Below are 26,120 nucleotides of genomic sequence, written 5' to 3'. Positions count from 1 at the left end.
CCCTATAGTACAATACAAATGCGGTTGTTTTGAGTAAAAATATATATACAGTACCAGTCAAATGTTTGGACACCTACTCATTCAAGGGTTTTTCTTTATTTTTTAGAATAATAGTGAAGACATCAAAACTATGAAATAACACATATGGAATCATGTAGTAACCAAAAAAAGTGCTAAACAAATCAAAATATATTTTATATTTGAGATTCTTCAAAGTAGCAGCCCTTTGCCTTGATGACAGCTTTGCACACGCTTGGCATTCTCTCAACCAGTTTCACCTGGAATGCTTTTCCAACAGTCTTAAAGGAGTTCCCACATATGCTTAGCACTTGTTGGCTGCTTTCCTTCACTCTGCCGTCCGACTCATCCCAAACCACATCAATTGGGTTGAGGTCGGGGGATTGTGGAGGCCAGGTCATCTGATGCAGCACTCCATCACTCTCCTTCTCTGTAAAATAGCCCTTACACAGCCTGGAGGTGTATTGGGTCATTGTCCTATTGATAGTCCCACTAAGCCCAAACCGGATGGGATGGCGTATCGTTGCAGAATGCTGTGGTAGCCATGCTGGTTAAGTGTGCCTTGAATTCTAAATAAATCACAGACAGTGTCAACAGCAAAGCACCCCCACACCATCACACCTCCTCCTCCATGCTTTACGGTGGGAACTACACATGCGGAGATCATTCGTTCACCCACACCGCGTCTCACAAAGACACGGCGGTTGGAACCATAAATCTCAAATATGGACTCCAGACCAAAGGACATATTTCCACCTGTCTAATGTCCATTGCTCGTGTTTCTTGGCCCAAGTAGGTCTCTTCTTCTTATTGGTGTCATTTAGTAGTCGTTTCTTTGCAGCAATTCGACCATGAAGGCCTGATTCACACAGTCCCCTCTGAACAGTTGATGTTGAGATGTGTCTGTGACTTGAACTCTGTGAAGCATTTATTTGGGCTGCAATTTCTGAGGCTGGTAACTCTAATGAACTTATCCTCTGCAGCAGAGGTAACTCTGGGTCTTCCATTCCTATGGTGGTCCTCATGAGAGCCAGTTTCATCAAAGTGCTTGATGGTTTTTGCGATTGCACTTGAAGAAACTTTAAAAGTTCTTGAAATTTTCCGTATTGACTGACCTTCATGTCTTAAAGTAATGAAGGACTGTCATTTCTCTTTGCTTATTTGAGCTGTTCTTGCCATAATATGGACTTGGTCTTTCACCAAATAGGGCTATCTTCTGTATACACCCCTACCTTTTCACAAAAAACTGATTGGCTCAAATGCATTAAGAAGGAAAGAAATTCCACAAATTAACAAGGAACACCTGTTCATTTTAGTCATTTAGCAAACGCTCATATCCAGAGCGACTTACAGTTAGTTCAGTAGTGAAGTCGTAAATACCAGTTGGCAGCATTCATGTGCTTTAAACTCATTAAGAAACACCAATTGGCTAATGGTCAACAAGCTGTGTCAACCATAAACTACAAGTTTATATAAACTATTATGCTTGTCAACAAATTATAGAGTTCAAAAACCATTTTAATAGATTGCTTTTTATAAATAATGTTTTGTTGTTACATTTAACTTCCGAAAATGCTGTTATCGAGTTCAGAGGTCAGTTTGTGGGAGAAGTAGGAGCTCAGGGATGATGGTGCTTTCAAGACAACTGGGAACTCTGAAAAAAACTAGGTCAAATCTTGACGTCAGTGATCTTCAGGTCAGAAAGTTGGAGCTCTAGAAAGATGCCCGAGTTCCCCCCTAGGAATTCCGAGTTGGATGACTGTTCAAAACATATTTTCCCAGTTGGAGTTAGTTTTTTGCTGAGTTCCCAGTTGTCTTGAACGCACTGAAGTCAGAGATTTCCGAGTTCCGAGTTATTTTGAATGCGGCATGATAGAAGCATTTCCCAGTAGTAATTACCAGTTGGCAGGCCGTTCAATTGGATTTGGTTACGAACGCAGGATCAGGTACAATCATCACTGCACATTGAAATGTAGGTGGGGGCAATGTGCTGGCAGGGGCTCATTAGCATATTTGGGGGCATGGGGCGGTGCACAATTGGCCCAGCGTCGTCCAGGGTAGGGTAAGGGAGGGAATGGCCGGCAGGGATGTAGCTCAGTTGGTAGAGCATGGTGCATTTGCCATGCCAGGATTGTGGGTTCTATTCCCACGGGGGCCAGTATGAAATAAATTATTGTGTGCACTCACTAAACTGTAAGTCGCTCTGGATAAGAGCTTCAGCTAAATGACAAAACATTTAATTAAGGTTGAGCACCTCTTTTGACACGGTCAGTGCTGCAATATTTGTAAGAACATGTGAAAATCAAGCGCTGCGCTGTTAAGAGGTTGTTACACCTGACAGGTGTGGCATATCAACAAGTAGATTAAACAGAATGATCGTTCCACAGGTGTCACACAACACAATGCCACAGATGTCTCAAGTTTTGAGGGAGCGTGCAATTGGCATGTTGACTGCAGGACTGTCCACCAGAGCTGTTTCCAGAGAATTGAATGTTCATTTCTCTACCATAAGCTGACTCCAATGCCGTTTTAGAGAATTTGGCAATACGTCCAACCGGCCTCACAACCACAGACCACGTGTAACCACACCAGCCCAGTACCTCCACATCTGGCTTCTTCAACTGCGGGATCGTCTGAGACCAGCCAACCAGACAGCTGATGAAACTGTGGAGTATTTCTGTCTGTAATAAAGCCCTTTTGTGGAGGAAAAACTCATTCTGATTGGCTGGGCCTGGCTCCCCAGGCCCACCCATGGCTGCGCCCCTGCCCAGTCATGTGAACTCCATAGATTAGGGCCTAATGAATTTATTTCAATTGACTGATATCCTTATATGAACTGTAACTCAGTAAAATTGTTGAAATTGTTGCATGTTGCGTTTATATTTTTGTTCAGTATAATGACTTTATTTTTACTGCAACTTTAGGCAAAGTGTAGAAATGTATTCTTGGCAATAAATATATAGCCAATCTCTATTAAGTCCATAGGCCTGGTGGCTTAGCAGGAATTTCATGTAGCTAGTATCCAAGAGGTTGTGAGTTCAAGTCCCAAGTAAGCAACATACTATCATTTACATTAACACCTTAAGTTAGCTGTAAAAACACAGTAACTAGCTATAGATTTACTGTTTTTTCACCGCAACTAGACAGAAACCTCCAGGGGACCATGACACAACGTTCTGAGAACGTCCTTGGAACAGAGCGGGAACTAGACAAAACCTGCAAGGGACCATGACTGTTTAAATGTAATTAATGTAAATTACACCTTTTAAAGTAAAGTATTTTAAATCACATTTGACACCTCGGCTTTCACGTGCTCAAATATTGTCACATGTAATTTCATGGTATCACATGTTGATAATAGGCAGAATCTACCGCACACCCAAAGCTGATTTGTGAAGGTGCTGGAGGCAAAAGGCAAAACTGGAGAAACAGGAAAAAGTCTCTGCACACTTCCAGTCAGATGCAAATGTATTTTAATTATAGCTGAGCTTTCAGTCAGTCGACCTTCATCAGAGCATATCACCACAAACAATGGTGTGGACCGATAAGTCCACACAGTGAGCCAGAGGTAATTGCGGACACCTGTAGTCATCTAAAGTACCCAAAAGGGCCACTAGATGTCATAATATGAGATAGAAATACAGGATAGGACAAAACATGTTATAGATGTATTTCTGCTAGAACAAAACACATGAACACAGGGAATGTGGTGTTAGTATAAGGAACCAATACTCTCAAAGAGAGAGCAATAAAGGCGAAAAATGTCAAAAGAAAATAAAGTAAAAGGAAAACATATACAACACTATATACATATGTAGAACCAGGAGAAATCTAGAAAACAACTAGATAAAGGTTAAGGTAACCTGTCGGGCACTAGGGCCATCATGAATACAGGACACCCATACCAGGGAGGGTGTGTGAAACTAAGATGCTGACAATAGGAATTACAACATGACCCTCGTATTAAATCCTCATTTTATCCTAACGGCTGTAGGGTGCTTAAAGTATGAATCCAGAAAAGTTATTTCTGGCAGAGTTTGCGGTCATTGTCTCCTCCTCTTGGTGACACTTCCACCTTCTCAGTGCCCTGGAATTGTAGAGAAGACACACTGTGGGAGCACTGGACAAAGTGACAAGCAACAGACACACTGTGGGAGCACTGGACAAAGGGACAAGCAACAGACACACTGTGGGAGTGCTGGACAAAGTGACAAGCAACAGACACACTGTGGGAGCGCTGGACAAAGTGACAAGCAACAGGCACACTGTGGGAGCACTGGACAAAGTGACAAGCAACAGACACACTGTGGGAGCACTGGACAAAGGGACAAGCAACAGACACACTGTGGGAGCACTGGACAAAGTGACAAGCAACAGACACACTGTGAGAGCACTGGACAAAGTGACAAGCAACATACACACTGTGGGAGCACTGGACAAAGTGACAGGCAACAGACACTGTGGGAGCACTGGACAAAGTGACAAGCAACAGACACACTGTGGGAGTGCTGGACAAAGTGACAAGCAACAGACACACTGTGGGAGCGCTGGACAAAGTGACAAGCAACAGGCACACTGTGGGAGCACTGGACAAAGTGACAAGCAACAGACACACTGTGGGAGCACTGGACAAAGGGACAAGCAACAGACACACTGTGGGAGCACTGGACAAAGTGACAAGCAACAGACACACTGTGAGAGCACTGGACAAAGTGACAAGCAACAGATACACTGTGGGAGCACTGGATAAAGTGACAAGCAACAGACACACTGTGGGAGCACTGGACAAAGTGACAAGCAACAGACACACTGTGGGAGCACTGGACAAAGTGACAAGCAACAGACACACTGTGGGAGTGCTGGACAAAGTGACAAGCAACAGACACACTGTGGGAGCGCTGGACAAAGTGACAAGCAACAGGCACACTGTGGGAGCACTGGACAAAGTGACAAGCAACAGACACACTGTGGGAGCACTGGACAAAGGGACAAGCAACAGACACACTGTGGGAGCACTGGACAAAGTGACAAGCAACAGACACACTGTGAGAGCACTGGACAAAGTGACAAGCAACAGATACACTGTGGGAGCACTGGATAAAGTGACAAGCAACAGACACACTGTGGGAGCACTGGACAAAGTGACAAGCAACAGACACACTGTGGGAGCACTGGACAAAGGGACAAGCAACAGACACACTGTGGGAGCACTGGACAAAGTGACAAGCAACATACACACTGTGGGAGCACTGGACAAAGTGACAGGCAACAGACACTGTGGGAGCACTGGACAAAGTGACAAGCAACAGACACACTGTGGGAGCACTGGACAAAGTGACAAGCAACAGACACACTGTGGTAGTGCTGGACAAAGTGACAAGCAACAGACACACTGTGGGAGCGCTGGACAAAGTGACAAGCAACAGGCACACTGTGGGAGCACTGGACAAAGTGACAAGCAACAGACACACTGTGGGAGCACTGGACAAAGTGACAAGCAACAGACACACTGTGGGAGCACTGGACAAAGGGACAAGCAACAGACACACTGTGGGAGCACTGGACAAAGTGACAAGCAACATACACACTGTGGGAGCACTGGACAAAGTGACAGGCAACAGACACTGTGGGAGCACTGGACAAAGTGACAAGCAACAGACACACTGTGGGAGCACTGGACAAAGTGACAAGCAACAGACACACTGTGGGAGCACTGGACAAAGTGACAAGGACAAAGTGACAGGCAACAGACATTGTGGGAGCACTGGACAAAGTGACAAGCAACAGACACACTGTGGGAGCACTGGACAAAGTGACAAGCAACAGACACACTGTGGGAGCACTGGACAAAGTGACAAGCAACAGACACACTGTGGGAGCACTGGACAAAGTGACAAGCAACAGACACACTGTGGGAGCACTGGACAAAGTGACAAGCAACAGACACACTGTGGGAGCACTGGACAAAGTGACAAGCAACAGACACACTGTGGGAGCACTGGACAAAGTGACAAGCAACAGACACACTGTGGGAGCACTGGACAAAGTGACAAGCAACAGGGTCATTTTCATCCTTGCGCCTTATATTCGCTCATTCTCTGTTTCAAGCTTCTGGATGTCTTGCCCACGTACATATTGTCACAAACAGGATGTAAATTTAAAAAAATTGTGTTGCATGTGATCATGCCTTTAACACTGTATCCAGACCTAGGGTGTTTTTTGGTTTTGTTGCACTGAGCACAATTGCCACAGGGGTAGTTTCCATCTCTCAGTGGAGTAAGGACGGTTTGTTTAGAACCCGTGTTGAGGCTGGCTCAGACTAGTCTACTGCGAAGATTGGGGCCCCGTTTGTAGACGATTAAGGGGGGGTCCTTGAATTCCTGGCTGAGCTCCGGGTCTGAGGTGAGCATATGCCAGTGCTTCATCACTATGTTTTAATCATAAAGGCTTTGGGGGTGAATGTAGTAATGCAAGTAATAAACTCCTTAGAAGTGAAAAATAAAATAAAATTGGAGTACATCCTGGCGAGGTTTTTAGAGAGCGGTATACCTTTTCCACACACTAGGTGGAGTAACCCCTGTCCAGTTTCATGTTGACAGCTTTATCAATAAAGTCCTTAGTCGAATGACACATACGTCTGAGCCTATAGAACTGGCTCTTGGGTAACCCTCTTTTAAGGGCACTAAGATGAGCGCTACTTGCTAGGAGAAAAGTGTTTCTGTCAGTCTCTTTCTGATATAGAGTGGTGATAAGTTCCCCATTAGCAACCTCTATCCACATGTCCAAGAAATGGACCCGCTTGTGGTCATATTCAATAGAGAACCATTTGAGGATCATGGAGAAGTAAGGGTTCCTGGTCTCATCACAGATAAACTTTTGCTCAAAATAGCCCACATATAAATTAGCATAACTAGGGGCAAAGGTGGAGCCCATAGCAACTCCACTAACTTGAAGGTAAAAGTGTTTTTCAAAGGCAAAGTAGTTGAGCTTGAGAACTAGAGAAGCCAGTTCACAGATAAATTCACTAGGTGGTGACATTTCTCCGTCACGTTCCTTTAGGTAATATCCCAGTGCATCTAGGCCTTTTTCATGAGAGATATTAGTGTAGAGGCTCTCTAGATGTACCCAATATGATTTTGTCCGGGAGATTAGACAGTTCTGATATTTTGTTTATCACATCTGTAGAATCTTTGACGAATGCTCTGAGTTTTTGCACAATAGGCTTAATGAGAGTTAATACTGGCAACGATGGGTCTGCCCTTAGATTTGTATAGGCTCTTATGGATCTTAGGTAGCGTATAGAAAACAGGTATGACAGGGAATTTGCAATGAAGGTAGTCAAATTCATGCTTAGAGATAAAGTTCTGATCAAGAGCAAATGTCAGATAGTTGGTTACCTTTGTCTAGAAGTCAGAAGTAGGGTCAGTTCTGAGTTTCCTATAGAAATGTTCATCATCAAGCTGGCGATAGGTCTCTCTGCCTTATAGTCTGATAGACTATAGCTCCTCCCTTATCAGCAGGTTTAATGACAATCTGAGTATCTTTAGCAAGTTCCTGAATGGCTAGTCTTTCATCTCGGCTCACATTCTTTGGAGAATAAATTGGTTTGGACTGACAAAAGTTTCAAACATCCTGTTCCACAATTCTACAGGTGTGAATGGAAGGATTCGATACTTGAGGCATAAATATACTCTTGGGTTTGAACACAGGCATATTGGGGTTTTGTGTATCATTGGAGTCATTAGACTTGCCAAACATATGCCTAACTTAGATTGTCAAAAAAATTGAAAAAGATCAGTCTTTATCTAAAAGAGTCAGTTTCATATGTGGGGACAAAAGAGAGGCCTTTACTTAAGGGATGGTATAACATGTTGCATCCCCATGTTGTAAATTCTTTTCACAAGATCATGTTTTCACATGTGCTCACATGTTGTCACATGTAGTTTCATGTTCTCTCATGTTGACATTATGCATCCCCATGTTGTCACATTTATTTCACATTAATTTCACATGAGATCATGTTCTCATGTAACATGTAGTTTTATGTTGCTTCACATGATGTCACATGTTGCTTCACATTAAATCACGTGATCACATTAAATGTATGTTTTTTTTCTCTAAGGGAGCCATTGAAGTGTCACATGATAGGCATAGAGAGAACATGACTTCATCTCATACATGAAGGGTGATGTCTACAGTGCATTCGGAAAGTATTCAGACCCCTTTACTTTTTCCACATTATGTTACATTACAGCCTTGTTCTAAAATTAAAGAAATATTTGTTTTCACTCATCAATATACACACAATACCCCATAATGACACAGCGACAACAGGTTTTTAGACATTTTTGCAAATGTATTAAAAATAAAACAACAGAAATACCTTATTTACATAAGTATTCAGACCCTTTGCTATGAGACTCGAAATTGAGCTCAGGTGCATCCTGTTTCCATTGATCATCCTTGAGATGTTTCTACAACTTGATTGGAGTCCACCTGTGGTAAATTCAATTGATTGGACATTATTTGGAAAGGCACACAACTGTCTATATAAGGTCCCACAGTTGACAGTGCATGTCAGAGCAAAAGCCAAGCCATGAGGTTGAAGGAATTGTCCGTAGAGCTCCGAGACAGGATTGTGTCGAGGCACAGATCTGGGAAAGGGTGGCAAAAAATGTCTGCAGCATTGAAGGTCCCCAAGAACACAGTGGCCTCCATCATTCTTAAATGGAAGAAGTTTGGAACCACCAAAACTCTTCCTAGAGCTGGCCTCACCGGTCAAACTGAGCAATCGGGGGAGAAGGGCCTTGGTCAGGGAGGTGACCAAGAACCCAATGGTCATTTTGAGATGGCTCCAGAGTTCCTCTGTGGAGATGGGAGAATCTTCCAGAAGGACAACCATCTCTGCAGCACTCCACCAATCAGGCCTTTATGGTAGAGTGGCCAGACGGAAGCCACTCCCTCAGTAAAAGGCACATGACAGCCCGCTTGGAGTTTGCCAAAAGGCACCTAAAGACCCCAGACCATGAGAAACAAGATTCTCTGGTCTGATGAAACCAAGATTGAATACTTTGGCCTGAATGCCAAGCGTCACGTCTGGAGGAAACCTGGCACCATCCCTACGGGGAAGCATAGTGATGGGAGCATCATGCTGTGGGTATATTTTTCAGCGGCAGGGACTGGGAGATTAGTCAGGATAGAGGGAAAGATGAACGGACTAAAGTACAGAGAGATCAGTGATAAAAACATGCTTCGGAGCACTCAGGACCTCAGACTGGGGCGAAGGTTGACCTTCCAACAGGACAATGACCCTAAGCACACAGCCAAGACAACACATGAGTGGCTTCGGGACAAGTCTCTGAATGTCCTTAAGAGGCCCTGCCAGAGCCCGTTCTTGAACCCGATCGAACATCTCTGGTGAGATCTGAAAATAGCTGTGCAGCGACACTCCCCATTCAACCTGACAGCGCTTGAGAGGATCTGCAGAGAAGAATGGGATAAACTCCCCAAATACAGGTGTGCCAAGCTTGTAGCGTCATACCCAAGAAGACTAGAGGCTGTAATCGTTGTCAAAGGTGCTTCAACAAAGTACTGAGTAAAGGGTCTGAATACTTATGTAAATGTGATATTTCCGGGGGTTTTCTTTATACATTTGCAAAAATTTCTAAAAACCTCTTTTTGCTTTGTCATTATGGGGTATTGTGTGTAGATTGATGAGGGGAAAAACTATTTAATCAATTTTAGAATAAGGCTGTAACATAACAAAATGTGAAAAAAGTCAAGGGGTCTGAATACTTTCCGAATGCACACATATTCCTGGAAGCACTGTGGAGTTCTATCTGTGTTGTAGCCTACATTCAGGAATATTTTGTCTGAATAGCCTACATGATGGATGGAGTTGCAATAGAATATGCCCTTTTATAGCCCTTTTATGGCACAACCTCACATAATGTTTTACCCCACTCCGATGGAAGGTAGCAGATATTGATGTTTGTTACCACTGCATCATTGACGACAGATATAGCAAAGCAATAGAGATCCACCTTTGCTGTAGCTCTACCATCAGTCGTCTTCATTCCTATATATCATCTTCCATAGTTGCAGTGCTGTCTTTCCAGCACAGGACCTGCACTTGACTGTGAATTCATGCACCATACTCATGACGAGAGCGTGCGGCACATAATATCGCCGGGTCTGTAAACACAACAGCACCGCAGACGGCGACAGTGCAGGGGAGAGGACGGAGAAACCAGTGCCCACCGAAGAGCACAAGATAACTAAGCAAGAACAAACATCTTCAATGTCGTCAGGTGTACTGGGTAAGTGTCTTGAGGAACACAGCATTTGTCGTCGTGACAGGGTGCGTAAATTCGAGATAGATGGTTACAGAGAGGATAATTATAAAGTATGCTATTTGTGGTGGTAGGCTATGATGCAGTATTCTCACACATTCACGCAAAATGCCATTGACCCCAGCCTTCGAGGTTAATCCCATAGTTTAGCCTTCACCTTTCATGCCACATTTGTTTAGTTTTTTTGTTTTCGCGTACTATAACATTGTGCGCATTCCGATGAGAAAGAGAATGGCCGAATGGCTGCTGGGCTGGCTTTTGTGGTCCCACAGGTGTAGCCTAGTCCAAGGCAATGCAACTGCATTTTCATTCATTATATTGTTTTAATGTAGACTTTGTATTTTGATAAATATTGGATGTACATGATTTATTTCAGTGGTCTAGCTGTCAAATAAGTAAAGTAACTGTCCAGTAAAAATCTCACTTTTAAAAGTTCATATTCTGTTAACCCATACCCAAATAATGTTGTTGACTCATCCTATACTCCTATTTGTGGCCAAAGCATAAATGTGAGAAGAAAAAAAAAACTTCAAAAGCCCAAACTCAAACTTGTATCTCAAACAAAATGCTTGCTATTTCCTCACAGAGGATGACGTCATCCTCCTAAGGAGGATAAGCTGGCCAATCAGCGCTCTACTTGCATGAATGACCGGGATACGCCCACACCATTCTAACACAGAAAAGCTGCTTTTTAAGATACTTAATAAATAAAAAAAATTGGAATGGAAAACTATTTCACTCATAGAAATCTGTAAACACTGGACAGTTACTTTAAACAGAACTGTAAGATTAAAAACAAAATATTTAATGTTGGATTTTAGTAGCCTACAGTGATTATTTTATTACAACTTACAAACTGCATTGTGCATAACATTAAGCAACCACACACATTTCTTCCAAGTCCACATTTTTGTAGGCCTATACTTAACGCTGCAATATCCAGGACCGAGTTTGGGAAACACTGCTCTACACTATACTTGCTTGTAGGCAAACTATTCGAATTCCTGTTTGCTAAAATTAATAACACATATGGAATCATGTAGTAACCAATAAAGTGTTAAAGAAATCAAAATATATTTTATATTTGAGATTCTTCAAATAGCCTCCCTTTGCCTTGATGACAGCTTTGCACACTCTTGGCATTCTCTCAACCAGCTTCACCTGGAATGCTTTTCCAACAGTCCTGAAGGAGTTCCCACATATGCTGAGCACTTGTTGGCTGCTTTTCCTTCACTCTGCAGTCCAACTCATCCCAAACCATCTCAATTTGGTTGAGGTTGGGGGATTGTGGAGGCCAGGTCATCTGATGCAGCACTCCATAATTCTCAGTCTTGGTAAAAATAGCCCTTACACAGCCTGTAGGTGTGTTGGGTCATTGTCCTGTTGAAAAACAAATGATAGTCCCACTAAGCCCAAACCAGATGGGATGGCATATCGCTGTAGAATGCTGTGGTAGCCATGCTGGTTAAGTGTGCCTTGAATTCTAAATAAATCACAGACAGTGTCACCAGCAAAGTATTTAGTGTTGTTTACACTCTTCCAAATTGTCAGAAAAATAATATTTATAATAATAACACTCCTTTTTCTTTATCTCCTTCTTATTGTTATTACTATTATTATTATTATTATTATTATGATAATCATTATAGTAATAAGTAATGTCGTTATCATTAGTAGGCTTAGTATAGCAGCCTTTTATAACCACCATCGAGCTGTAGGCCAAAGAGCGCATCCTGTTTAGTCTTAATACCCTAACTTACTTAGGCCTATATTTCAATACTTATATATGCTACTGAATCAATCAATCATTAATTCGTTCATGTCATCACACAGCATATGAGTCATTCATGATTTGAAATACAATCAAGCATTTTCGTTTAAAAATAAAATAAAGAGACCCTTGAATAATTAGCATAAAAAGTAAATAGACCGTTCCATTTCAGAAATTGCATTCACAAATGAATGCAACTGTTTTTAGTCTTTGCTGTAATAAAGGCTTTACAAAAAAAAAAAAAAAACATTACAACAGACTCTCTGGTACACTTATCATTTATTTAGTGTTGTTTACATTGTTCCAAACGGTCAGAAAAATTATATTGTAATCTAACAGCACCTGTTTGGCATACATAATATGCACACAGCGCTTGCTCCTTACCTTCTTTTTCTTGATCGCCAGTATTTTCCACAACTAGTCAAATTTATTCCACACATCCGACTTCCCCTTTACCTCCTCAGCAACCAGTAAACATTCCCCCGTTTCGAGTTTATTTACATTTTACATTTTCATTACATTTTCGTCATTTAGCAGACGCTCTTATCCAGAGCGACTTACAAATTGGTGCATTCACCTTATGATAGCCAGTGGGACAACCACTTTACAAATTTTTTTTTTTTTTTTTTTCTTTGGGGTGGGGTAAGGGGGGATAGAAGGATTACTTTATCTTATCCCAGGTATTCCTTAAAGAGGTGGGGTTTCAAGTGTCTCCGGAAGGTGGTGAGTGACTCCGCTGTCCTGGCGTCGTGAGGGAGCTTGTTCCACCATTGGGGTGCCAGAGCAGCGAACAGTTTTGACTGGGCTGAGCGGGAACTGTGCTTCTGCAGAGGTAGGGGGGCCAGCAGGCCAGAGGTGGATGAACGCAATGCCCTCGTTTGGGTGTAGGGACTGATCAGAGCCTGAAGGTACGGAGGTGCCGTTCCCCTCACAGCTCCGTAGGCAAGCACCATGGTCTTGTAGCAGATGCGAGCTTCAACTGGAAGCCAGTGGAGTGGGCGGAGGAGTGGCGTGACGTGAGAGAACTTGGGAAGGTTGAACACAAGACGGGCTGCGGCGTTCTGGATGAGTTGTAGGGGTTTAATGGCACAGGCAGGGAACCCAGCCAATAGCGAGTTGCAGTAATCCAGACGGGAGATGACAAGTGCCTGGATTAGGACGTGTGCCGCTTCCTGTGTAAGGCAGGGTCGTACTCTGCGAATGTTGTAGAGCATGAACCTACAGGATAGGGTCACCGCCTTGATGTTAGCGGAGAACGACAGGGTGTTGTCCAGGGTCACGCCAAGGCTCTTTGCACTCTGGGAGGAGGACACAACAGAGTTGTCAACCGTGATGGCGAGATCATGGAACGGGCAGTCCTTCCCCGGGAGGAAGAGCAGCTCCGTCTTGCCGAGGTTCAGCTTGAGGTGGTGATCCGTCATCCACACTGATATGTCTGCCAGACATGCAGAGATGCGATTCGCCACCTGGTTATCAAAAGGGGGAAAGGAGAAGATTAATTGTGTGTCGTCTGTGTAGCAATGATAGGAGAGGCCATGTGAGGATATGACAGAGCCAAGTGACTTGGTGTATAGCGAGAATAGGAGAGGGCCTAGAACTGAGCCCTGGGGGACACCAGTGGTGAGAGCACGTGGTGCGGAGACAGATTATCGCCACGCCACCTGGTAGGGAGCGACCTGTCAGGTAGGACGCAATCCAAGAGTGATCCGCGCCGGAGATGCCCAACTCGGAGAGGGTGGAGAGGAGGATCTGATGGTTCACAGTATCAAAGGCAGCAGATAGGTCTAGAAGGACGAGAGCAGAGGAGAGAGAGTTAGCTTTAGCAGTGCGGGAGAGCCTCCGTGACACAGAGAAGAGCAGTCTCAGTTGAATGACCAGTCTTGAAACCTGACTGGTTTGGATCAAGAAGGTCATTCTGAGGGAGATAGCAAGAGAGTTGGCTAAAGACAGCACGCTCAAGAGTTTTGGAGAGAAAAGAAAGAAGGGATACTGGTCTGTGGTTGTTGACATCGGAGGGATCGAGTGTAGGTTTTTTGAGAAGGGGTGCAACTCTCGCTCTCTTGAAGACGGAAGGGACATAGCCAGCGGTCAAGGATGAGTTGATGAGCGAGGTTTGGTAAGGGAGAAGGTCTCCGGAAATGGTCTGGAGAAGAGAGGAGGGGATAGGGTCAAGCGGGCAGGTTATTGGGCGGCCGGCCGTCACAAGTCGCAAGATTTCATCTGGAGAGAGAGGGGAGAAAGAAGTCAAAGCATAGGGTAGGGCAGTGTGAGCAGGACCAGCGGTGTCATTTGACTTACCAAACGAGGATCGGATGTCGTCAACCTTCTTTTCTAATTTGGTTGACGAAGTCATCCACAGAGAAGGGGGATTCAGCAAGGAGGAGAAGGTGGCAAAGAGCTTCCTAGGGTTAGAGGCAGATGTTTGGAATTTAGAGTGGTAGAAAGTGGCTTAAGCAGCAGAAACCGAGGAAGAAAATGTAGAGAGGAGGGAGTGAAAAGATGTCAGGTCCGCAGGGAGTCTAGTTTTCCTCCATTTCCGCTCAGCTGCCCGGAGCCCTGTTCTGTGAGCTCGCAATGAGTCGTCAAGCCACGGAGCAGGAGGGGAGGACCGAGCAGGCCGGGAGGATAGGGGACATAGAGAGTCAAATGATTCAGAAAGGGAGGAGAGGAGGTTTGAGGAGGCAGAATCAGGAGATTGGAGGGAGAAGGATTGAGCAGAGGGAAGAGGGAAGAGATGATAGGATGGAAGAGGAGAGAGTAGCGGGAGAGAGAGAGCGAAGGTTGCGACGGCGCATTACCATCTGAGTAGGGGCAGAGTAAGTAGTGTTGGAGGAGAGCGAGAGAGAAAAGGATACAAAGTAGTGGTCGGAGACTTGGAGGGGAGTTGCAGTGAGATTAGTAGAAGAACAGCATCTAGTAAAGATGAGGTCAAGTGTATTGCCTGCCTTGTAAGTAGGGGGGGACGGTGAGAGGGTGAGGTCAAAAGAGGAGAGAAGTGGAAAGAAGGAGGCAGAGAGAAATTAGTCAAAGGTAGACGTAGGGAGGTTAAAGTCACCCAGAACTGTGAGGGGTGAGCCATCCTCAGGAAAATAACTTATCAAGGCGTCAAGCTCATTGATGAACTCTCCAAGGGAACCTGGAGGGCGATAAATGATAAGGATGTTAAGCTTGAATGGGCTAGTGACTGTGACAGCATCGAATTCAAATGAGGAGATAGACAGATGGGTCAGGGGAGAAAGAGAGAATGTCCACTTGGGAGAGATGAGGATTCCTGTGCCACCACCCCGCTGACCAGATGCTCTCGGGGTATGCGAGAACACATGATCAGATGAGGAGAGAGCAGTAGGAGTAGCAGTGTTTTCTGTGGTAATCCATGTTTCCGTCAGCGCCAAGAAGTCGAGGGACTGGAGGGTAGCATAGGCTGAGATGAACTCTGCCTTGTTGGCCGCAGAACGGCAGTTCCAGAGGCTGCCGGGGACCTGGAACTCCATGTGGGTCGTGCGTGCAGGGACCACCAGGTTAGAGTGGCAGCAGCCATGCGGTGTAATGTGTTTGTATAGCCTGTGCGGAGAGGAGAGAACAGGGATAGACAGACACATAGTTGACAGGCTACAGAAAAGGCTACACTAATGCAAATGAGCTCGGAATGAAATTCACTAAACATCTGGGGAAGGTAGGCCTCCCCCACTAATCTTTCACTCACTGAAACACTCAAATACAACTCTTCCAACTTCCACTTTTGAAATTATAATTGTTGTAATCTACAGTGGTTCAATGTTTCCAGGAATAGACTCTAACTTAGTTTATTCAGCTAGCTAACTTGGTACAGTATTCTTCTGTGAAAACCGCGCAGGGCACCGTATCCTATGACGCCATAGCTAACTAGCATCAAATAACACACGGTTTAGCACCAATACTTGGTTACAACAAACTACCAACGGATCATTCGTGTCCGTGTCTAGTTCCTTTCATAACGCAGAAGTAATTAAACGTTGGCTAGCTAGCACAAAGTCAGTCATGCTAGCTACACAAGTTGACATCTCGAATGTTCAGAAAGTGAAGCTTACGTTGCAAAATTCTCAATACTCGGTTACAACAGGCCATCAATAGTGTGTTAACACGCCAAACAGATCATTCGTGTCCGTGTATAACGTTGTGTAAGGTTTTGGGTTAGTTTTGACAGTTTGAGTGAGTACGTCGTCAACTTATTCAGCCAGTTAGTTAGCTAGCTAGAATAGTTAGCATATTAGCTAGCCATTGCTCTCAGTCAGTGAACCAACCCCTCCCCCCACGGTATTAAACACAGAGAGCCAAGCTAACGTTAAGTCACCCATGTCTTGAATTCCTTTTGAAAGACTCTGGTTACCAGTATGTACAGATGAAAAATAAATATAGGTTATAACTTACCCTTAGTAGCTACTGATAGCTAGTTAAGTGTAGAGCTAGCTACTGAATTGATTTAGCCAGTTCGTGTCTGTCCCAACCGAGAGAAAGCGTCTCCAAATATTACAGCTAGGTCGTTCCAGCTGTTGTTGAGTTAGCTATCCAGGTAGCAACAAGCTCGCTACATTTGAGTACAGTAGCTGTTTACTACCTAGCGTTAACGTTTCAGATAATGAGGTTAGAAAAACAGCTGAATGGTAGGTAGCTAGCTAGCATAATTACAGGTACTCTTAAGCATGAAATAACATTGGAAACAACTATCCACAGTTGCCAATAGTTACCAGTAGCTTCCCGCTAGCTAGCTAGCTATATTGGTCCAGGTAGTGTGTTAGGTAGCCTCGTGCTTCACCGGGATCAGCCGAATACAATACAATAACTACAATAACTACCTACGATTCCAAACTACAATTCCTAACTACAATACCTATCTACAATCTAAATGCATGGTTTAAGCTTTACTTTACTTTACTCGACACCATATAAAGAAGAAGCCAAGCTTACCTCCCACTTATAGAAACACAACCTCACCCCATCGCGTCCGTCCAGTTTATTTGTCACCTCCTCTGCATCCATTTAGCTGTCACATATGTTCGGAGTTTGTTATAACCAATTTATTGATGTGATTATTATATGCTATAGGTCAGGCCCTATTGGTCACGTCCATACAATGCATAGATGTGTCACGTAAAGAGAGTAAGGGTTGAGGGAATAGGGAATGTTTTTCCTAAACAAATGAGGGATTTCGGTAACAGAACTTTTCAGTCAGAAATTGCTTTAATTATGTTGCAGCTCCAGCAACATGGACAGCGCGATAAACACTGTTGAAGTTCTGTAGTGGTTTCTGCAGCATAGAGGATAGAGAGACATCGGGTGCACACTCGCTCAGACTCCCTCTAGTCATTTGTGTCTTAATTATTGAATCAAACAGTGTGCTTAAAGCTTAAAGCATCAGACAAGCTCAGTGCATATAGTTGATTTGATTAAAACACATAGGATGGGTCTATATACAGAAAAATACACTTTTTAAAATTTTGACCAATCGATTGGAACAGACGACTCTTGGTCGACCAATATTGTTTTTGGTCGTGGACAGCCCTAGTAGGTACAATCACAAAGGAACGTTTTCTATATTTGCTGATAGATGTATTTTACGTGCTGCTACTATACTGAACAAAAATATAAACATAACATGCAACAATTTCAAAGATTTTACTGAGTTACAGGTCATATGAGGAAATCAGTAAATTGAAATTAATTAATTATGCCCTAATCTATGGATTTCACATGACTGGGAATAGAGATATGCGTCTGTTGGTCACAGATACCTTTAAAAACAAATGGACCTCACAATGGGCCTCAGCATCTAGTCGCGGTATTTTTGTGCATTGAAATTGCTATCGATAAAATGCATTTGTGTTCATTGTCTGTCGCTTATGCCTGCCCATACCATAACCCCACCGCCACCATGGGGCACTCTGTTTACAATGTTGACATCAGCAAACCGCTCACCCACACGACGCCATTCACATGGTCTACAGTTGTGAGTCCGGTTGGATGTACTGCCAAATTCTCTAAAATGACGTTTGAGGCGACTTATGGTAAAGAAATGAACATTCAATTCTCTGGCAACAGCTCTGGTGGTCATTCCTGCAGTCAGCATGCCAATTGCACACTCCCTCAAAATCTGTGGCATTGTGTTGTGTGACAAAACTGCAAATTTTAGAGTGGCCTTTTATTGTCCCCAGCACAAGGTGCACCTGTGTAATGATAATGCTGTTTAATCAGCTTCTTGATATGACCCACCTGTCAGGTGGATGGATTATCTTGGCAAAGGATACATCCTCACTAACAGGGATGTAAACAAATGTGTGCACAAAATTTGAGAGAAATAAGCTTTTTGTGCATATGGGATCTTTTATTTCAGCTCATGAAACATGGGACCAACACTTTACATGTTGCGTTTATATTTCTGTTCAGTGGAGTATAGCTACTAGTCCCTTAGCAGTCCCAGCACTAAAAGTCCCAGGTATGGTGCTGTCATAGGTTTAAACATTGTAACTTGGCAGTGAAGATGTGGCTGTGCAAGAAAGAGTAGAGTAGTTAATGTTGTTCAGAACAAAAGCCATACAGTGGTGCCCTGTTAGAGTGACAAGATACATTTCACTGCGCAAACTATACACTGCTCACCCGCTACAACCTAGTGGTGTTTGTGGGTGTCTGTGTGTGAGAGAGAATGGGAGAGAGAGAAGGGGAGAGGGGCGAGGAAGGTTAGAGGACTACTTTCCATGCAAGTAATAGGTGGCTTTACCACTTCAGTGGGTAAATGCACTGAAAAGAGCATTCGAGATTCTCATCGTTATCGTGTCACATGTGGTTTGACCTGGTTAAGTTGGAGCCTGTGGTTTGTACCTCCCATGTAGTGGTTGGTTTTCAAGAGCGGTGTTCAAAAGCTACCCTACAAGTACTGCAGCTTAGTAGAGTAAACACTTGTTTGGTGTTTATGTAATGGTGAGCCTTATGTTCTGTTGTGCAAAAAACTACTAGAATTACACAGGCCCTGTGTTGTACAAGAGGAACCTCTTTTAAGCTAATGCCTTTTTATTTATGTCAATGTAGAAAATTGTCATTTCTGATTCTTTCATGATTTGGGATGATCTGTGCCCATTTCAAATTGTCAGAGGAGAGAAAGGAGTAACAAACTGCTTTGGCCTTGTTGATTAGTAGAAAAGTGACAAAGCTGGCGGTGAGGATTTGGCACTTCGGTAGAATCCTCCCTCGCTCCTTCTGTCACCCCTGTCCCTATTACACCGCACTGATGAGAACTGTTCTTACCTCCATCTGTCTCCCCCCTCCCCCTCTCCCCTCTCCCTCTCCCTCTCTCTCTCCTCTCCTCTACCTCTCCCCCTTTAGATAAATTGTTTGGGAAACGCCTCTCGCAGGCCAGCCGGTACATCATGTCCCATAAATCCTGGCTAAAAATGGTTCCCACCGAAGACTGTGAACTCCTAATGACATTCCCAGGTACACTTAATCACCACATTCACCTTCTATGGTTCATTCCCCTCAATCATGATGGGAAACGTAGAGGGGGAATCTTATTGGCCATTGTGGGCAATGAGCCAATCACTCGGAGACGTGACATGGAACAGTTCACGGGGACTACTGAATCACATCCATTACCTGTATGTTTATTACAGAGTAAGGTACTCTAGGATTCTGCACATGCTATGGGAATGCATGCTATACATGGATCAATTTCAGGAATCAAGTCAAACCAAGTTTCAACATGGATCAAAATGAAACTGGGTTGGATATGAATTATTGCACTGATTCTTGATGGGATGAAATAAATGCGGTGGTGCGTTGCCCCATAAACTGTCAGGCGTTTACCTTATTTGATTGGATTGACCTTTCCACGGCTCAATCCTCCCACTGTTACTGCTGCTACTTCCGTCAAGCTTTGGAGAATGTCGTTGTTTCAACCTCCTTATTTGAATAAACTCATTAAGTGGCTCCAAGAGTGTCTGATGAATGTCTAGAATGTAAAGTGTAAAAAATGGTCAAGTAATGAATGATTGTAACAGGTTCAATATTAATGAATGGAAATTGGGCTGTGGACTCAGACTCTAGAAACTGACCATTTATGTCTTGTAGACACCATAGATGACAACACCTTGCTATGGCTGCTGAACCATATTCGACTGGGAATCCCACAAGTTACAATCCAGATCCGACAGCATCAACACACACAGGGATATACGTTCTGCATTACAAGTACATTCGAGAAGTAAGATATCCCACTATCTGAGCTGACCCTTGTATTCTCGTTGCACACTCACAGAACTCTACACACTCTTGCACACTGACACTCCAACACACACATTTATACTGAAACACGCACACACACACTCACGTACAGTACCAGTCAAAAGTTTGGACACACCTACTCATTCAAGGGTTTTTCTTTATTTTTACTATTTTCTACAGTGTAGAATAATAGTGAAGACAGAAAAACTATGAAATAACACATATGGAATCATGTAGTAACCAAAAAAGTGTTAAACTAATAAAAATATGTTATATTTGAGCCATTCTTTGCCTTAATGACAGCTTTGCACACTCTTGGCATTCTCGTTCATGAGGTAGTCACCTGGAATGCATTTCAATAAACAGGTTTGCCTTGTTAAAAGTTAATTTGTGGAATTTCTTTCCTTCTTAATGCGTTTGAGCCAATCAGTTGTGTTGTGACAAGGTAGGGGTGGTATACAGAACATAGCCCTATTTGGTAAAAGACCAAGTCCATATTATGGCAAGAACAGCTCAAATAAGCAAAGATAAACAACAGTCCATCATTACTATAAGACATGAAGGTCAGTCAATATGGAACATTTCAAGAACTTTTAAAGTTTCTTTAAAAGTGCAGTCGCAAAAACCATCAAGCGCTATGATGAAACTGGCTCTCATGAGGACCGCCACAGGAAAAGAAGACCCAGAGTTACCTCTGCTGCAGAGGATAAGTTCGTTAGAGTTATCAGCCTCAGAAATTGCAGACCAAATAAATGCTTCACAGAGTTCAAGTAACAGACACATCTCAACATCAACTGTTCAGAGGAGACTGTGTGAATCAGGCCTTCATGGTCGAATAGCAGCAAAGAAACCACTACTAAAGGACACCAATAAGAAGAAGAGACTTGCTTGGGTCAAGAAACACGAGCAATGGACATTAGACCGGTGGAAATCTGTCCTTTGGTCTGATGAGTCCAAATGTGAGATTTTTGGTTCCAACCGCTGTGTCTTTGTGAGATGCAGAGTAGGTGAACGGTTGATCTCCGCATGTGTGGTTCCCACCGTGAAGCATGGAGGAGGTGTGATGGTGTGTGTGTGCTTTGTCTGTGATTTATTTAAATTAAATTAAATTAATTTATTTAGAATTCAAGGCACACTTAACCAGCATGGCTACCACAGCATTCTGCAGCGATACGCAATCCCATCTGGTTTGGGCTTAGTGGGATTATCATTTGTTCTTCAACAGGACAATGACCCAAAACACACCTCCAGTCTGTGTAAGGGCTATTTTACCAAGGAGAGTGATGGACTGCTGCATCAGATGACCTGGCCTCCACAATCACCCGTCCTCAACCCAATTGGGATGGTTTGGATGAGTTGGACTGCAGAGTGAAGGAAAAGCAGCCAACAAGTGCTCAGCATATGTGGGAACTGCTTCAAGACTGTTGGAAAAGCATTCCCATGAAGTGGTTGAGAGAATGCAAAGAGTGTGCAAAGCATTAATCAAGGCAAAGGGTGGCTACTTTGAAGAATCTCAAATATAAAATATATTTTGATTTAGTTAACACTTTTTTGGTTACTACATGATTCCATATGTGTTATTTCATAGTTTTGATGGCTTCACTATTATTCTACAATGTAGAAAATAGTTTTAAAAAATAAAGAAAAACCCTTGAATGAGTAGGTGTGTCCAATCTTTTGACTGGTACTGTACAATCATTATTTACTCTGCTGCTACTCTGTTTATCATATATCCTGATGCCTAGTCACCTTACCCCTATACATATCTACGTCCATCACTCCAATGTCCCTGCACATTGTAAATATAGTACTGGAACTGACCCTGTATATGGGGAGAACAAGTATTTGATACACTGCCGATTTTGCAGGTTTTCCTACTTACAAAGCATGTAGAGGTCTGTAATTTGTATCATAGGTACACATTCAACTGTGAGAGACGGAATCTAAAACAAAAATCCAGAAAATCACATTGTATGATTTTTAAGTAATTAATTTGCATTTTATTGCATGACATAAGTATTTGATCACCTACCAACCAGTAAGAATTCCGGCTCTCACAGACCTGTTAGTTTTTCTTTAAGAAGCCCTCCTGTTCTCCACTCATTACCTGTATTAACTGCACCTGTTTGAACTCGTTACCTGTATAAAAAGACACCTGTCCACATACTCAATCAAACAGACTCCAACCTCTCCACAATGGCCAAGACCAGAGAGCTGTGTAAGGACATCAGGGATAAAATTGTAGACCTGCACAAGGCTGGGATGGGCTACAGGACAATAGGCAAGCAACTTGGTGAGAAGGCAACAACTGTTGGCGCAATTATTAGAAAATTGAAGAAGTTCAAGATGACGGTCAATCACCCTCGGTCTGGGACTCCATGCAAGATCTCACCTCGTGGGGCATCAATGATCATGAGGAAGGTGAGGGATCAGCCCAGAACTACACGGCAGGACCTGGTCAATGACCTGAAGAGAGCTGGGACCACAGTCTCAAAGAAAACCATTAATAACACACTACGCCGTCATGGATTAAAATCCTGCAGCGCACGCGCAAGGTCCCCCCTGCTCAAGCCAGCGCATGTCCAGGCCCGTCTGAAGTTTACCAATGACCATCTGGATGATCCAGAGGAGGAATGGGAGAAGGTCATGTGGTCTGATGAGACAAAAATATAGCTTTTTGGTCTAAACTCCACTCGCCGTGTTTGGAGGAAGAAGAAGGATGAGTACAACCCCAAGAACACCATCCCAACCGTGAAGCATGGAGGTGGAAACATCATTCTTTGGGGATGCTTTTCTGCAAAGGGGACAGGACGACTGCACCGTATTGAGGGGAGGATGGATGGGGCCATGTATCGCGAGATCTTGGCCAACAACCTCTTTCCCTCAGTAAGAGCATTGAAGATGGGTCGTGGTTGGGTCTTCCAGCATGACAACGACCCGAAACACACAGCCAGGGCAACTAAGGAGTGGCTCTGTAAGAAGCATCTCAAGGTCCTGGAGTGGCCTAGCCAGTCTCCAGACCTGAACCCAATAGAAAATCTTTGGAGGGAGCTGAAAGTCTGTATTGCCCAGTGACAGCCCCGAAACCTGAAGGATCTGGAGAAGGTCTGTATGGAGGAGTGGGCCAAAATCCCTGCTGCAGTGTGTGCAAACCTGGTCAAGACCTACAGGAAACGTGTGATCTCTGTAATTGCAAACAAAGGTTTCTATACCAAATATTAAGTTCTGCTTTTCTGATGTATCAAATACTTATGTCATGCAATAAAATGCAAATTAATTACTTACAAATCATACAATGTAATTTTCTGGATTTTTGTTTTAGATTCCGTCTCTCACAGTTGAAGTGTACCTATGATAAAAATTACAGACCTCTACATGCTTTGTAAGTAGGAAAACCTGCAAAATCGGCAGTGTATCAAATACTTGTTCTCCCCACTGTACAGTGGGGGGAAAAAGTATTTAGTCAGCCACCAATTGTGCAAGTTCTACCACTTAAAAAGATGAGAGAGGCCTGTAATTTTCATCATAGGTACACGTCAACTATGACAGACAAAATGAGAGAGAAAAAATCCAGAAAATCACATTGTAGGATTTTTTATGAATTTATTTGCAAATTATGGTGGAAAATAAGTATTTGGTCAATAACAAAAGTTTCTCAATACTTTGTTATATACCCTTTGTTGGCAATGACACAGGTCAAACGTTTTCTGTAAGTCTTCACTTACAAGTCTTTCTGTAAGGTTTTCACACACTGTTGCTGGTATTTTGGCCCATTCCTCCATGCAGATCTCCTCTAGAGCAGTGATGTTTTGAGGCTGTCGCTGTGCAACACGGACTTTCAACTCCCTCCAAAGATTTTCTATGGGGTTGAGATCTGGAGACTGGCTAGGCCACTCCAGGACCTTGAAATGCCTCTTACGAAGCCACTCCTTCGTTGCCCGGGCGGTGTGTTTGGGATCATTGTCATGCTGAAAGACCCAGCCACGTTTCATCTTCAATGCCCTTGATGATGGGAAGGAGGTTTTCACTCAAAATCTCCACGATACATGGCCCCATTCATTCTGTCCTTACACGGATCAGTCGTACTGGTCCCTTTGCAGAAAAACAGCCCCCAAAGCATGATGTTTCCACCCCATGCTTCACAGTAGGTATGGTGTTCTTTGGATGCAACTCAGCATTCTTTGTCCTCCAAACACGACGAGTTGAGTTTTTACCAAAAAGTTCTATTTTGGTTTCATCTGACCATATGACATTCTCCCAATCCTCTTCTGGATCATCCAAATGCACTCTAGCAAACTTCAGACGGGCCTGGACATGTACTGGCTTAAGCAGGGGGACACGTCTGGCACTGCAGGATATGAGTCCCTGGCGGCGTAGTGTGTTACTGATGGTAGGCTTTGTTACTTTGGTCCCAGCTCTCTGCAGGTCATTCACTAGGTCCCCCGTGTGGTTCTGGGATTTTTTGCTCACCGTTCTTGTGATCATTTTGACCCCACGGGGTGAGATCTTGCGTGGAGCCCCAGATCGAGGGAGATTATCAGTGGTCTTGTATGTCTTCCATTTCCTAATAATTGCTCCCACAATTGATTTCTTCAAACCAAGCTGCTTACCTATTGCAGATTCAGTCTTCCCAGCCTGGTGCAGGTCTACAATTTTGTTTCTGGTGTCCTTTGACAGCTCTTTGGTCTTGGCCATAGTGGAGTTTGGAGTGTGACTGTTTGAGGTTGTGGACAGGTGTCTTTTATACTGATAACAAGTTCAAACAGGTGCCATTAATACAGGTAACGAGTGGAGGACAGAGGAGCCTCTTAAAGAAGAAGTTACAGGTCTGTGAGAGCCAGAAATCTTGCTTGTTTGTAGGTGACCAAATACTTATTTTCCACCATATAATTTGCAAATAAATTCATAAAAAATCCTACAATGTAATTTTTCTCAATTTGTCTGTCATTGTTGACGTGTACCTATGATGAAAATGACAGGCCTCTCTCATCTTTTTAAGTGGGAGAACTTGCACAATTGGTGGCTGACTAAATACTTTTTTCCCCCACTGTATGTAGAATGCTTACTTACTTTCTCCTGTTCTTCTCATTTCTTCTTTATATTTATTGTGTGTGTTTGTTCTACCTTATGATATTTTTAGTGCTACATTGATATTGATTACGGCATTGTTGGGGTTGGAGCTTGCAAGAAAGGCATTTCACTGTCCTTGTGCACGTGACATTAAAACTTGAAACTTGAAAACTTGATAATTACCTAATAAGTACTATTTTGTTTCTGTGTGATTGTTTGAAACAAGCACCACTATGTACCATTTGGCAGCTGAAGTACTCACATTGTTACCACATAATTCGTAAACATCATATTCGTAAATAGTGGCCTGGACGCCTGGTTCCAGATAATTATGTTCTGTGACAATGGCCATAGGAGGAGTTGACAGTCAGATATGGGATCAGGCTAGGTAAATAGAGACTGAAACAGGACTGTAAATTAAAGCCAATATTTGACACGCTAATGACCTTTGACCTCCTAATTCCCCTTATTCTCTATTTCTCCTCAGCTTGCTGCGTGGTGCAGAGCTGTTAGGAATGCACAAACTGGTGAAACCAGAGTACGGCGGCGGAACACGCAGGTTTTCCTGTGAAGAAGATAACATCTATGAGAACATAGAGAGCGAGTTGTGCTTTTTCACCTCACAGGTTTGTATCAGTTATGGCCATAATCTCCAAACA

The 26,120-nt window shown here is 43.4% G+C and overlaps 1 protein-coding gene across 3 annotated transcripts in view; it reads left to right on the top strand.

Moving 5' to 3' along the window:
* The first annotated feature begins 10,070 nt into the window (after positions 1 to 10,070).
* LOC121534795 (anoctamin-8-like) overlaps positions 10,071 to 26,120 on the top strand; it is a 35,960-nt gene continuing 19,910 nt past the window's right edge. For 2 of the 3 annotated variants that reach the window (XM_045206241.1, XM_045206239.1), the window contains exons 1-4: positions 10,071 to 10,337; positions 19,495 to 19,605; positions 20,239 to 20,371; positions 25,949 to 26,087. In XM_045206241.1, the coding sequence (XP_045062176.1) occupies positions 10,319 to 10,337; positions 19,495 to 19,605; positions 20,239 to 20,371; positions 25,949 to 26,087 (402 nt within the window). In that variant the 5' untranslated portion in view covers positions 10,071 to 10,318. The remainder of the gene's footprint in view (positions 10,338 to 19,494; positions 19,606 to 20,238; positions 20,372 to 25,948; positions 26,088 to 26,120) is intronic. The other variant, XM_045206240.1, reaches the window with a different exon arrangement.

Source organism: Coregonus clupeaformis, chromosome 21 (genome assembly GCF_020615455.1).
Source record: "Coregonus clupeaformis isolate EN_2021a chromosome 21, ASM2061545v1, whole genome shotgun sequence".
NCBI classification, from domain to species: Eukaryota; Metazoa; Chordata; class Actinopteri; order Salmoniformes; family Salmonidae; genus Coregonus; species Coregonus clupeaformis.
This window is presented reverse-complemented; position numbering and strand designations above follow the sequence as displayed.